This window comes from Ahaetulla prasina, chromosome 18, assembly GCF_028640845.1.
Source record: "Ahaetulla prasina isolate Xishuangbanna chromosome 18, ASM2864084v1, whole genome shotgun sequence".
NCBI lineage: Eukaryota > Metazoa > Chordata > Lepidosauria > Squamata > Colubridae > Ahaetulla > Ahaetulla prasina.
This window is the reverse complement of record NC_080556.1, coordinates 5,070,169-5,084,892: the sequence shown is the minus strand read 5'-3', so window position 1 is coordinate 5,084,892 and position 14,724 is coordinate 5,070,169. Positions and strand designations below refer to the sequence as shown.

Below are 14,724 nucleotides of genomic sequence, written 5' to 3'. Positions count from 1 at the left end.
AAATAGCCACCACAGTTGGAGCAGTTTCCAGTGAATCGATGTTTTCCGAAACATTCTTTTTCAAGCAATCACAAGAGCTACACAACCGCACCATGATTTAACTTGATGTAAAATTAAACACGTCCCCTTTTCTCTCTCCCTCCCTCCCCGGTGATCAAGGATCAGGGTTTTGCCGGCTTCCCCTGCAGTGTTTTTTCCCGATATTAAAAAAAAAAAGAAAAAAAGAATCAGATCGTGAGATCTTCAACGCTGTTCAGCCGGCACCGCAAATCAAGAAACGTGTCCAGATTTTCATCCTGGTGAGTTCAGGAAAAAAAAAAAAACATTTGGCTTTTAATGTACGCAGACGGGCTTTTGAAAGCGAAAAAGTCCAGAAAAACCACCACAACTGTATATGCACAGAACACAGACCCAGCGGCAAAAAGGAAACGCGTGTCGTGTTTGGGGAAACGAGGCGGCGCGACAGTGCGCCCAAAAGGGCTCCAGCGCGCCTTCAGAATTCCTCATGGACGTTCCGCGCATAATCCATCAGCTTGCTGCCGGTGAAATACTCGCTGTATTTTAAGATCTCCTCCAGTTCCAGGTGGTGGTTTTGGTTCTCATCCGCTACGGCGATCATCTGCTTGGCTTCGTTCAAGGCGTTGTACTCATTCATGGGGTCCATGTACTCCTAGGAGGAAAGCAAAGTGAAGGAATAAAGAAACTCCCACAATCAGCAATTCAAGCCAAAGTATTTTACAGGGGGGGAAGAGTCTCAGCCTTTGTCCGCCCCCGCCATCCTCAAAAACGCGCTAATAACCCTCCAGGGAATGGCTTCCGATGTCAAGCGGCACTTATTTATTTAGTTTATTATTAGACAGAATCACAAGTGAAATCCTCTGAAATCTGCTACTGATTCTGTGAGTTCGCTACCGAGCGCGCGCTTCACACGCATGCACGCCTGAGGTACGCCCGCGCAGCGCTAAAAAAGGAACATTTTGAAGCCTTCTGAGTCTGCAAAGGTAAGTAGAACAGCGAGGGGGGGGGGGAATCCGCTGTGCCACGCAATTTAGATTAGCTAGAAAGGAGGAAATCCGATGATTCTAGCTAATATAAATCGCGCGTCACAGCTGATCGTCGCCTAGCTGATCGTCGGAAATACCGGTTTGCCCGAATCGGTAGCATTTTTTACTACCGAACCGGTCTGAACCAGTAGCATTCACCCCTGCGTAGAATAGAAGATAGAATAACAGAGTTGGAAGGGACCCTGAAGGTCACATGCATGGATGGCGCATGTGCAAAGTGGAAGGCCAGGCGCATGTGCAGAACACCAGGTATGGAAAGCAGGCGCGTGCGCGAACCGGGCTTTTTACGCGCCCATGGCAAACCGGTAGTCCCGTAATGTGCAACCCTACGCTGGAATAGGTGCAATTAACTTCAAGAAAAGGAAAAAAGCTGCCCATTCGGTGGCTTCTCTGACAGGAAGGCACGCGAAAACATTAGCACCCTAATTCCTCAGTGAAGGATGAGAGAGGGATTAACCTTGGGATAGAATGGTGCCAACGAGATTAATCGGTAATCCTTGTTACATAATCTGCCTCTCGAACAGATCCAGATACAGAACAAAAAGCATCTGCTCACACATTTTCTCCATGAAGGCAAAAGTACAGGGCATGTTTTAATCCAGTGTTTTTCACCCTTACAGATGTGTGGACTTCAACTCCCAGAATTCTGGGAGTCGAAGTCCACACAATCTTAAAGAGTTGCCAACCTCAAAATTACTTGTTTTAATCCGTGTTTCAGCCAATTCCCAGAATTCCCCAGCAGACAGAGAATCCTGGGAAATAACTCTCCTACAACTTAAAGGCCCCTGGTTTGCAGAAAGCTGAGGATAGATAGATGGATGGATGGATGGATGGATGGATGGGTGGGTGGATGGATGGATGGGTGGGTGGGGAGGTAGAGGGGTAGATAGATAGGTAGATAGATAGATAGAAATAGAAATAGATGGATGGATAGGTAGGTAGGTAGATAGATGAGATGGATGGATGGATGGATGGATGGATGGATGGATGGATGGATGGATGGATGGATGGATGGATAGGGATAGAAATAGAAATAGATAGATGGTAGATAGGTAGGTGGATGGATGGATGGGTGGGGAGGTAGAGGGGTAGATAGATAGGTAGATAGATAGATAGAAATAGAAATAGATGGATGGATAGGTAGGTAGGTAGATGAGATGGATGGATGCATGGATGGATGGATGGATAGAAATAGATAGGTGGATGGATGGATAGGTAGGTAGATAGATAGACAAACAGATAGATAGATGATAGGCAGGCAGGCAGACAGACAGACTCCATGAGAAAGTGCAAGGCTGTCTCGCCCGCTCTTCCTTTTGGTAACTTGGAAGTCAGAAAAAGCTGAAACTGCAAACCGACTTCGCAGAAGAATGCTGTGCCCACACATCCGTTTGGCTCACCTGCCATGAGAAAGCGGAACGCGGGGGGGAGGGGGGAATTTAAACAGTAATGCAGTCTGGGGTTTGGGGTTTCCCCCCCACTTCTTCCTTCAAATTTTGGACCGTTTCCAGTGAGTTGCCAGGCATCAGCTTCGATCTAGCAGGCATCAGCTTGTTTCAAGAACTGCTGGCCTGGCACTCACGCCATTAAAGCCCAGCGGAAGGATGGGGGAGTGGGGTGGGGTTGGGGGTGGGAAATACATGTAATTTTGGGGGAGGGAGAATTAAGAAATTAAGCCACGATTTGGTTACCTCCAGCTCTTCCATGGTAACGATACCGTCATGGTTGGCGTCGATGACTTCTTCGAATTCTTTCTTTCGGTCTTTCACCCAGTCGTCGTCCACATCCTGGGCTTGTTGATTTTCAACGGTGCCAACCGGCAAGGAAATGAACTCCGAAAGGGTCAGCTTCTTATCGCCGTTCTGATCTGGGTGGGTGGGTGGGTGGGTGGGGAGACAGGACGGGACGATTGAGAGAGAGAGAGAGAGAAATCGAATCAAACAAGCTGCCTGTGCAAAAGATTGAAATCTACTCGATTCTACTTTTGTCTCCGCTGGGCACGTCTTCCAGCCCAGCTGCATCGGCTCGGCGTTACAAGCACAGGTCGCCCTCGACTTGCGATGGTTCGTTTAGCGGCCGTTCAAAGTTACAACCGATACAGCATCCCCCTCCCCAGGGTCACTTGTCATTTGGATGCTTTGACAACTGGTTCGTACTTATGACGGTTGCATTGTCCCTGGGGTCATGTGACTCCTTTTTTTTGCAACCTCCCGGCATGCAGAGTCAAGGGGGAAGCCAGATTGACTGTTAGCAACCACCATGTTGCTAACTGAACAACCGCAGTGATTCGCTGAACAGGTGTGGTGAGAATAGTCGTAAAACGGGGCAAAATTCACTTAGCAGCACAAATGTCGGGGGTCAATTGTGATCATAAGTCGAGGCGCATCTTCATTTATTTAGCTCTCATCAGCTAGCCATAACCTTTCTGGGATTCGAACCTGGGCCGGCTTGCATATTAGGCAGATATATGAATCGCAGAAAGGGTATGCCTAGCTGATGAGAGCTAAATAGCTCGAAATAGATCTACACTAGTCTCCGTTTATTTATCTATCAGCAAATATACATTTGGGGTGTGGGTGTGTGTATTATGTGTATATATATAAAATATATTTTAAAGGGGTAATTCCAATAAAATATAACAGGAATCAATATTAAGGTTTCACAGCTGAAGTGAAACAAGCTAGTCTCCCCTTTCAACTGGATAAAAGTCTAATTTTTTTTTTACTCCCGGCACGAATCTCAGGTTTTAGACTGCAAGTCTTCACAATCAAATGTTGAGTTCAGAGCACCCTGGCCTGGGCACCAAAATCCCAGCCATTCGGAGTTGGGTTGAGAAGCACCAGGCCAGCTCAGTCACACGGCCCCTGGTGGGAACATCTGAGCTCAAAAGTCTTTCTCAAGCCAGAAGTTGGATTTCAACTCCCAGAATTCCCCAGCTGGCATTCATTCACCCCCTCACAACTCCGGCCTGGGTGGCATCCAAGGATACCCAGCCGCCGTGCCATCATATCCGCTGGGGCGATCAGAGTTGGAAGAACGGTTCGGAAGAAACGTACCCAAATCCCGGATGATTTCCTTGATCATAAATTCCAGCATTCCCTTGCTGTGCTCCGGATGAAGGAAAGACAAAAATTCTTCCTCATTCAGCAACAGATCGGCTGGAGGGTTGTCGGCTTGATACCAGCGGTCTTTCAAATTATCGAGGACTTCCTGGGCTGTGGAGGTAGAGAAGATTTTTTTTAAAAAAAATTCTGAAGTCCAGGTTTTACTGTTCTGGTTAAAACTGACAAAGAGAGAACTTAGTTGGAGATTTTGGCCACTTAAGACATGGCTTGGTTTGCCGTGGTGGCGCAGTGGTCAGAGTGCAGTACTGCAGGCTCCTGCTGCTGCCTGCCGGCTGCCTGCAATTTAGCAGTTCGAATCTCACCAGGCTCAAGGTTGATTCAGCCTTCCATCCTTCCGAGGTGGGTAAAATGAGGACCCAGATTGTTGGGGGCAAATAGGCTGACTCTATAAACTGCTTAAAGAGGGCTGTAAAAGCACTGTAAAGCGGTATATAAGTCTAAGTGCTATTGCTATTTTTACTGGATGGGAGAAAAGGGATTTTACAGAGAGTCCAGAAGGCTAGGGAAGAGGATCTCATCTTATTATGTTAGCGGCCACCACTGACGTGCGCAACTCGGTACATTGCGCCAAGCGAGAATTAGGAAACCTTCCTTTGAAAACCAGGAGAAAATTGTGATTTTATTCTTTTTTAAAAAAAATTTCCACAGGGAAGAACCCCAGGTCTGGGCTTGGAACCCTCTTTTAGGAAACAAAGTCAACTCACTCTCTTCGTCGATCTTCAGCTCTTCGTTGTTCTTAATCTTTTCCGCCACCTCTTTCTCGTTCATGCCTTTGCTCGCCAGGAACTTGATTTTATATTCATCCCAGGACACGTGGCCTGAAAAGAGAGAGGGGGACGCCTCAGCAACCTTCCCGCAGTCGATCATAAAGGCAGATTCTTCTCCCCCATCTAACTTGGCCAAGGTTGCCCCCCTTTCGCTTACCATCGCCATCAGGGTCCACGGCCCGGAAATGCATCTTGTTTTCTTCCACGGCCTCTTGGAAGTGCTCTTCCGTCTTCTCCATGATCCAGCGCTGCATTTCCTTGGCGCTGATTTTCTTGTCGCGGTTGATGTCGACCCTGCCGAGTTGGGCGGAAAAGAAAGGAGCCGCATTAAGAGGATTCCCAATCCCCAGTGTCCCAACAAAAGGGGGAAAAAAATCTTCTCTCTTGGTTCAGCCAACAACCAAACCACCTACAAGTTCAGCTGATCCAAGGATGGAGAGCAACGAAGGAAGGGCCACCGTAGAGTCTCAACCAGGGATTGGGCTGCTGGGGGTTCGGGAGAACCTCTAGCTAAGGTTCTGTGCGGTTCAGATAACCCCCAAATCCCACTCCTGGCTGGCCCTGCCTACCCTGCCCCGCCCCTCCCAGGAGTCCCCATGTGGCCCATTTTGGATGCAGGTAAGTGCAGGGCCCACACGGAGGCTCGGGGAGGGCAAAAAATGGGCCTATCAGAAGTTTGAGAAGGCTGGAAACAAGCCTTTTTTCGGCCTCCAGAGGCTGGGGAGACAGTTTTCGCCCTCCCAGAGGCTCAAGGAAAGTCTCCAGAGCCCAGGGAGGGTAACCCCTCCCCCTGCCATGGTGCAGGAGGCTGACTAGGCCACGCCCACCATGGCCACACCCACCCAGCAACCTGGCAGAGAACCCTTGCTAAAAATTTTGAAGCCCACCCCTGGTCGAGACCCAGCAATTGGTTTTTTTTTCATTTTATTACCGCCGCTTGCTTCCCTGCTATGCCCTTAACAAATAATATTTTTTACTTTGCGGGCAAGATATCCGCATGGCCATTACCAATCCCACATTACAAAAAGAATTGCTGAGATTCTGGAAAGAGTGCAGAGAAAAACAAAGATGATTAGGGGCCTGGAGACAAAAACATATGGAGAACGTTTGCAGGATTTGGGTAGGGCTAGTCTAGAAAAAAGGAGGACTGGGTGGGGGGGGGGGAGGCATGATAGCAGTATTCCAGTATTTGAGGGGCTGCCACTAAGAAGAAAAGGTCAACTTATATTCCAAAGCACCAGAAGGCAGGTCAAAAAACATCGGATGGAAACTAATGAAGGAGAGAAGCAACCTGGAATTAAGGAGAAACTTCCTAACAGTGAGGACAATTAACCAGTGGAACAGCTTATTTATTTATTTATTTATTTTATTAGATTTTTATACCACCCTTCTCCCGAAGGACTCAGGGCGGTGTACAGCCGAAATAAAATACAGAGTATATACAATTAAAAGAAATTAAAAAACTATTAATAAATGGCCGATAATTTAAAAAATTTACAAATGTTTAAAATCTCTAAAACCCCAATTTAAAATCAACTATTTATGCCAGTCCTGCTTGAGTAAATAAGTATGTTTTTAGCTCACGACGGAAGGTCCGAAGATCAGGAACTTGACGTAAGCCAGGGGGGAGTTCGTTCCAGAGCGTCGGTGCTCCCACAGAGAAGGCCCTACCCCTGGGAGCCGCCAGCCGACATTGTTTGGCGGACGGCACCCTGAGAAGGCCCTCTCTGTGAGAGCGTACGGGTCGATGGGAGGCATACGGTAACAGCAGGCGGTCTCGTAAGTACCCGGGTCCTAAGCCATGGAGCGCTTTAAAGGTGGTAACCAGGATCTTGAAGCGCACCCGAAAGACCACAGGAAGCCAGTGCAAACTATGGAGCAGTGTGTTACGTGGGAGCCTCGAGCGGCTCCCATTACCACTCGCGCAGCTGCATTCTGGACTAACTGCAGCCTCCGGGTGCACCTCAAGGGCAGCCCCATGTAGAGAGCATTGCAATAATCCAGCCGAGACGTAACCAGAGCGTGAGTGACCGTGCATAAGGCATAAGCTTGCCACCAGAAATTGTGGGTGCTTCATCATTGGAGGCTTTTAAGAAGAGACTGGACAGCCACCTGTCTGAAATGGTATAGGGTCTCCTGTTTGAGCAAAGGGTTGGACTAGAAGACCTCCAAGGTCCCTTCCAACTCTATTCTGACTTAAGCTTTGTAATAATTTAATGTCAAGCCCAGTGGCAGTGGAAGGAATAAATAAGAGCTTAAGCAATGAGAATCCAAGGCAGATTTCCTTCCGTTAATTTCCTTTAAAGAATAACTTGGAGAACTGGCTAAGATCCTTAGAACAATCATGGCTCCAAATGACGGAGGGAAGCCCTAATCAAGATTTCTCCCGCACATACCAATGCTGGCCTTCGGATAGTCCCTCCTCGCGTCTATTTTAGGAGAACAGCAGCAATTTTCAAGTTAAGACATGCTCACTTTGAGAAGATCACCACCAGTTTCTTCCGGTTTCTCCGCGGTTCCGAATCTTCGTCAAACTCCTCCATCTCTTTGCCCAGGAAAACCTCCTGGTGAAATTCTTTGTTGAGATGTCCGTCCAGTTCCATCTTGACCCCGTTCAGGTGGTCCGGAGGGAGGATCTCGTTTTCGTCTTTGTCGGCGGCCGCTTTCTCTTTGAGGACGGAGCTGTTGGCGGGCCGGGCGTAGACGTCCATGAGCAAAAAGACGAAGAGGAGGGATAAATAGATGGAGCCCAGGCTGCAGATGAAGACGCGTTTGGAAACCATGGCTTCCTGTCCTTCAGGAGGTCAAGCAGGGCGAAGGGCCGGTATGGTGCCTGGATAACCTGGAGGGGGCAACGGGTCAAACCATTAGCATTATTCCTGTGGTGAAAAATCGATAACTCTGTAACTAGTTAACCGAGGTCACGCCTCGCACCATCTTTTCTAAAGCCGTTCACTTGGGGAGGGTTCGCATCACACGCTGGATCGGTGCAAGCAGGTTTTTAGATCATTACAGAAGGCCAGGAGATTTGGTATCACTTGCAAGCTTTTCAACTCTTCCATTCCAACTTGAAATGCTTTCCCGCAAAGCTGACGCACCCACAGCACACCTGAGCCTCCCCCCAAAAATATGCGTTGTGTTAGAAACGGAGCATTCACGTCTAGGTGGCTAAGACACTGAGCTTGTGGATCAGAAAGCAGTTTCGAATCCCTAGTAGAGGTCTCCTGCGTGAGCAGGGGGTTGGGCTAGATGACCTCCAAGGTCCCTTCCAATGCTGTTACTGTTTTACCTGTTGCATCATGCTGCTGGTTGTTTTTTTTTTAACCAAGTTAGGTGACTTGATTTACTTTGCAGTTTTTCCCTTCTCTAGGGAAGCAAACACCTACATTTACGTTTTCCTCTTTTAAGAAATCTTTTTACTAAAATCTCATTTTTAAATTAAATCTTGCAGGGCTCCCCTCCCCCACCTCTCCGTCAGTCACTAACTTTCCCAGCATCAAAGCCACTCAAATCTTGACCAGTTTCCTCCCCCCCACCCCCCGCCAGTTGGCTAAAAAAAGGGCTTCAGGTTCCCCTTAATGTTTTTCGGCATAAAAACCCCTCTATATTCCGATAGCTTTTAGGAAGAAAGATCATTCCTCTTTTTTTAAAAAAACAAAAAACAGAGTAGCAGCTGCTCCTCCGTTCTGCCGAAGCGAAAATCGGTCTGCACGTTCTCAGAGGAACTCTTTGTCAAGAGTTTATTCCACAGAGTTTATTCCCCAGAAATAAAACGAAGCCTCCAGGCAGACAACACAATACAGGTAGTCCTCGACTTACGACGGTTTCAATCGAGTGACCCAAGTTACAACGGCACTGAAAAAAGTGACTTAGGGCCGTTTTTTTCACACTTTTCACACCATTGCACCATGGTGTGGTCCTGTGCTCCACATTCAGATGCTTGGCCACCGATTCCTATTTATGACGGTCGCAGCGTCCGCCGGGGTCACGCGATCCCCTTTTGCAACCTTCTGACAAGCAATGTCAATGGGGGGGGGGAGGAGCCGGATTCACTTAACGACCTCGTTACTAACTGAGCTAACTGCGGCGGTTCACTTGGCGACGGTGGCAAGAAAAGGTCGTTAAACGGGGCAAAAACCGCCCCAAGGGCTGTGGTGGTCGTAAGTCGAGGACTTCCCGTACTGCCCAAGGGATCCGACCTGGCTCCCCAGATACGATCCAACACCCTCGGACGGATCCGGATTGCTCGATCGCCCGGCAGAAAAGCCCCCAGGGATCCCCTCCGGGAACGCCCCGAGGTGAAAAGGGATATATTAAAAAGGGCGGCACTCCGCACATGCCCAGAGGAACCGTCGCCCGAAACACCAAGGAAAGCGCTCTCTTCGGGGGCACTAGACTAGACCCTCTGCACGTGCTCAGAGGTGGCCTTTCCTCCCCCTTTTCCCGTCCGAGGGTCTGACCTTCCCGGTCGGCCTCCCAGCTTCCTCATGCCCGACCCAGCGCCGGGGCAACGGCGGCCTTTCTTAGCCCTGCAGACCGGAAGCCGGAAACTTCACTCCGCGCTGGGAGGACCGGCGGAGCCCCGCCTCTTCCGGCCCCCTCGCGGGAGCCTGTAAACCGCCCGCCCGCCCATCCCGAGGAACCGACTCCCAGCAGGATTCGGTTTTATTTTTTCTCCCCCCACACCCGCTAAATAAAATATGAAATACAGATAAAATAAATAAAAATGTGAAACGTTTTACGTTTTATCTTTACGATATTTATGAAATTAGCAGGCGCTCAGTTAGACACCTCAATGCTTGAAGGCGAACGGGGGGGCGGAGCTTCGCCGTTGGAAGGAGGCCTTTGCGGCAAGCGAAGCCGAGACAGCCATCTTTGCTTTGGGCATAGCCTTTTTTACCACCACCACCACCCCCACCCCCAGTCTTTGAGGAACCACATTCGGGTGTAAAAGGGGCCTTTTTGTTCCAGCACCGTTCCACTATCCTACTGGCTGGCGTTAACTGCGTCTCAGAAGAAATCCCCGCCTGCCAAGACCCTTCGTTGCCCTAATTCATCATGGCGGCGCGGCCTGCCCTCAAAGATGGCGCCGGACGTCAGCCTCACTTTGCCCTGAGACGTGAGGAACGAGAAGAAATGAGAAGCGGTCACGTGGCTGCTAGCGTGCTCGGCCCCCACCTCCGCGACGGGACCCCGCTCTTTCGCGTTTTCTCTCCGCCTCAAGAAGCGGCGAGGCCTTTCTAAGAACGGCCTCGCGTCAGGAACCCCGAGCGCGCATGCGCCGCGGGCGACAACACCGCTTCGCCGGGGCTGAATCCGAAGCAGGAGGAGACAATGAACCTTCCGCTGGAGGCGACCCAGCAGGCACCCGGCGGCATCTTCGAACGCAGCCCGAGGAGGTGTGTCCCAACCCGCAGCCCGTAGCCGTGGTGGGGGGAAATCTTCCCGCCAAAACCTGAGGCAAAACTGCCGTTGGAAGGAAGGGGGGAGGGAAGGAGGGAACTATAGGCAGCGCTAAAAAAGAAGACTTGGGCCCGGCCGAGAGGGGGAGTGGCCAAGCCTGCGGCCCGCCCCGCAGCAGCGGTGGGCGGGGACTAACTTTGCCGCCTAACCAATCGGCACACAGCTTGTCGATTGCCGGTCGCCGAGGGATTGGACCGTTCCCCGCGGAGAGGCGGGGCTGAGCCTTGTGAAGAGTTGCACCGCCTTCTGGGGGAGGGGCCAGTTTCAAGCAACTCCCCGAGGGGGGTTCGCCCCGCCCACTAGAGGGCGCTGAGAGGGGGGGGACCATGAAGCTGGTGCGCCTGCTCTGTCGCCACAAGACCCTGCTGGGGGGGCTGTCCCTCTTTGGGATGGTGCTGCTCTACCTGGCTAAGTGCACCTCGGAGGGCCTCAAGTCCTCCCCGGGGTGGGGGCTGCCCCACCAGCAGCAGCCCCCCGCCCGGGGAGGGGCCCTGGGTGGCCCTCACCCCCCTGCGGCGGCCCCTCCGCCCCCTCCGGAGGAGGCCACCTTCCTGGCCGTGCTGGTGGTCAGCGGCCCCAAGTACACCGAGCGGCGGAGCATCATCCGAAGCACCTGGCTCTCGGTGGCCGGACGCGTGCCCCGCAGCGACCTGTGGTGCCGCTTCGTGGTGGGCACCGGCGGGCTGACCGGAGAGGAGCTGCACAGCCTGGAGTTGGAGCAGAGCCGCCACCACGACCTCCTCCTCCTTCCCGACCTGCGGGATTCCTACGAGAACCTGACGGCCAAAATCTTGGCTATGTACGTCTGGCTGGACCAGCACCTGGACTTCCGCTTCGTCCTGAAGGCCGACGACGACACCTTCGTCCGCCTGGACGTCCTGGCGGAAGAGCTGCGGTCCAAGGAGCCGCGTCGCCTCTACTGGGGCTTCTTTTCGGGCCGCGGGCGCGTGAAGTCAGGCGGCAAGTGGAAAGAAAACGCCTGGCTCCTGTGCGACTACTACCTGCCTTACGCCCTGGGCGGTGGCTACGTCATCTCGTCCGACCTGGTGCGTTACCTGCGCCTGAGCCAAGACTATCTCAACCTCTGGCAGAGCGAGGACGTCTCCTTGGGGGCCTGGCTGGCTCCCGTGGATGTCAAGAGGATTCACGACCCTCGCTTTGACACCGAGTACAAATCACGCGGTTGCAACAATAAGTACGTGGTGACGCATAAGCAGAGTCTGGAGGACATGCTGGAGAAGCATCAGACTCTGGCCAAAGAAGGGAAGCTTTGCAAGGAGGAGGTGAAACTCCGACTCTCGTACGTGTACGACTGGAACGTGCCTCCTTCCCAATGCTGCCAGAGGAAAGATGGCATACCCTGAAATCCTTGGCCTGGAAGGGAGGAAGGGAAGCCGAACTAGGAGGGCGGGCTTCAAGGGACGGACAGGTGTCATGTTCAAATTTCTTCCCTGTGCAGAACTTTCACCCAGTATGCCTAATTGTACTTCATCGGTTTTAAACTTTCAGAGTCATCCTATTTTCATTTGACTTAACAAAAAGTTACAGAAGAACACAGAGCCTTCTGCGTTTCCCCAAAACTTAGGACCATAAATTATACATTCATAAAGGGGACAGCGCTCTGTGAAATGTTTAAAAAAACAGTGTTCCAAAACAACTGTGTTAAGTGACACAGCCATTCTCCATGACAATACATTTTGGGCAAATGCCAGTACTGGCGACCGTTTCTTCCCTATCCCTGACTTCAAAAGGATGTAGATTCTCCACCCCCAGCCCCCAAGGCTGTTGATGCGTTAAAAGTGTCCCGTATCAGGATTCAGACAAGAACCCCAGTGGAATTATATATTCAGGTACTGCCAATCATTGTCGTTTCTGAACTGAAATTGCGACTTCCGTCGGAGATTCACACACTAACATTTTTTTAAAAAAATGGAACATCCTGGGCTTGATGCTTCTGTTTCACTTGGGATAATTTCTCGAATGTCCGTTATTACAACATCTTCCACTTCCTGATTGCTGTCGTCTGCTCTTTGAATCATCTTTTTCCCTTTACTCAAAATGGGGATGTTTTAATCTAAGAACAACATTTCAGGGTGATCCACGTGATCGGATGCTGGAACTATCATTATGACCTATTGGATGGCTGGGGAAGATCAGCTGTTTTTAAGAGGTTGCTTAATTGTTGAAGAAGACAGCTTCATTTTGACTGAAAAAGCCACACTGCTTCGTCCCTGAGGGAATTGGATGTTTTTTTTTAAATTGTGGCAGTTGCTTTTTTTCAAATATACTGTTGATGATTAAAACAGGATCATGTCCTTTTCTTAGGGACCAGTATCAGAGCTATAACTCTAGATTATGATGAGCCGAAACGGGAGATGGCTAAATTGGATGCCTTCCTTGATCAATTTCTTTATTTGAAGAGAACTATTTGAGAGCAAATAGGTTGCAAATAACAATCTCATTTGCACGCCCTGGTTCTTTGCAGCAGGCCTAGTTTTGACAAGTAGGGCTTAATTTACCCAGAGTTTATGTGTTGTCGCTGCCTTTCTGGTGATGATAGTGCATAGCCTTCAGTCAAAATCACCTCGAAAACCTTTATTGTGGCCATAGATGCCCACAGTGTTAAAGAATTCTGGACCAAAGGATTTTTGGAAAGATCTTATTATAGATGGATGGAATTGTTTCTTTTTAGGGATGAATTGTGCCCAATTGGATGGAGGGACTCATAATTTTTATATTGTTGGGGGGGGGGGATCCGTTAACCATGTTTGTTTTTCCTGGCTCTAAATATTTACATTTTTCCATAGATATTTGAACTGTTTCCCCCATGCCCCCCACCCCGGAAAGCTTAAAGGAACCTTAGGGCTTAATCTGCTTTTCATTCAGAAAGAATTCATGGCAGAGAATCTGTGATACATATCTATTTAATGTTAGAGAAAATTATGATCCAATCATGCTTTAAGGAAAGAGTTGCTGAATTACATTTTTATTTATTTTTTCCATGCCGGTTCTATTGAGACTGACTGTAATTTGCTTTGTCTGAGATTACTTTAGGCCCAACAGTAGCTGATACTTTGCTACGGGAGCAAAATTAGTTTGTTTTAACGATGGACTTTTGGCCATGTTCGGCAGCTCATCAGTTGTCCAAGCTTCCTTCCTTTGAGAAATTAGTTACCATAAACAACTGAAAATATTTGCTCCTTCCAAGGGGAGTTAGTATTGTATGTAAAATTATGTGCTTATAATTATAGTGATAATTTATTTATAAATACTGTAAATGTCCTGTGTATAGTTTCAGGCTTGAGGAAAATGGTTGAATGTCATAGTATAATTTTAATTTATTAAAGGAATGTGTTGGAAGCTCAGAACGGCCCTTTATCAAATGCCATTGTTTTCTGCTGCACGTTTTTTAATTTAAAATTCTCCGGTACTGCCTTTTAATTCAGAATCCGCCGTGTTTTTAATCTCTGGAGCTTGCATGAAAGACTATATAGATTGATCCTTCCGGTTGAAAACGTTACTGCTTCTGAAAGCTGTTTAAATATTTTGCTTATTCTGATTTATATAAAGGGCCCTTGTTCTCCATATATCTGCACACAATGGCCTGCGTACCACTCTCCTAATTCTTCTATGGCGATTGGATTTTTTTTAAGCATCAGGGGGAGAAAAAAATATGAAAAGATACCAAATGAAATACGATGGTGGGATTATAGGGCTTTTTATTAACTACTTCACAGCGGGAAAGCAGACCTCTCATTCTGCGCAATAAGCGCTTATGAAATTTTACGATTTTTTTTTTAAGCAAAGGGAGCAGATTTAACACACACACACACACACACACACACACACACACACACACACACACACCAAAAAAGAAAGCTATACACAAACTGGCATTATTTCACTACGTTGAAAGGAGGCCCCGTGTAATATATTACATTCTGCAATGCTAAAATTCCTGTTTTTTTTGTTTTCAAATGTGAAACTGTGTTTGATTTCTGCTGAGCGGATTGACGGTAAAACCCCCAGATCTCATCCTTCCGTTTTAACCAAATCATGCCTCTTTCTGCATTTTTCTATTACCTAGCTGCCTTATACCTCAAGTCCTATTAGCCATGTATTAACCTTAGTCCTAAGAGGCTTGTCCTGTGTACAGGGAGTCCTTGATTTATTTATTATTTTATTTATTTTATTTTTCAAATTTATATACCGCCCTATCTCCCTAAGGACTCAGGGTGGTTCACAGGCAGTTAAAATACATATAAATACAGATTAAAAAACAATTAAAAAACTTATTCTATTGCC

General features: G+C 48.7%; 2 protein-coding genes across 3 annotated transcripts; one reads left to right on the top strand and one right to left on the bottom strand.

Moving 5' to 3' along the window:
- Positions 1–20: 20 nt before the first annotated feature.
- Positions 21–9,541, bottom strand: SDF4 (stromal cell derived factor 4). 2 transcript variants are annotated; one of them, XM_058161265.1, is made up of 7 exons: positions 9,417–9,541; positions 7,432–7,798; positions 5,114–5,250; positions 4,894–5,007; positions 4,121–4,279; positions 2,756–2,931; positions 21–670 (listed from the first exon to the last, which is right to left on the bottom strand). In XM_058161265.1, the coding sequence occupies exons 2-7, from the start codon at positions 7,737–7,739 to the stop codon at positions 494–496; spliced, it is 1,071 nt and encodes a 356-aa protein (XP_058017248.1). In that variant the 5' UTR covers positions 7,740–7,798; positions 9,417–9,541; the 3' UTR covers positions 21–493. The 2 variants fall into 2 exon arrangements, with proteins under 2 accessions (XP_058017248.1, XP_058017247.1); XM_058161264.1 differs by lacking the exon at positions 9,417–9,541 and adding an exon at positions 8,779–8,799.
- Positions 9,542–10,349: 808 nt separating this feature from the next.
- On the top strand, positions 10,350–13,779 carry B3GALT6 (beta-1,3-galactosyltransferase 6). Its single transcript, XM_058161347.1, has one exon. It carries the CDS (start codon positions 10,746–10,748, stop codon positions 11,781–11,783), a length of 1,038 nt encoding a protein of 345 aa, XP_058017330.1. The 5' UTR covers positions 10,350–10,745; the 3' UTR covers positions 11,784–13,779.
- Positions 13,780–14,724: the final 945 nt, after the last annotated feature.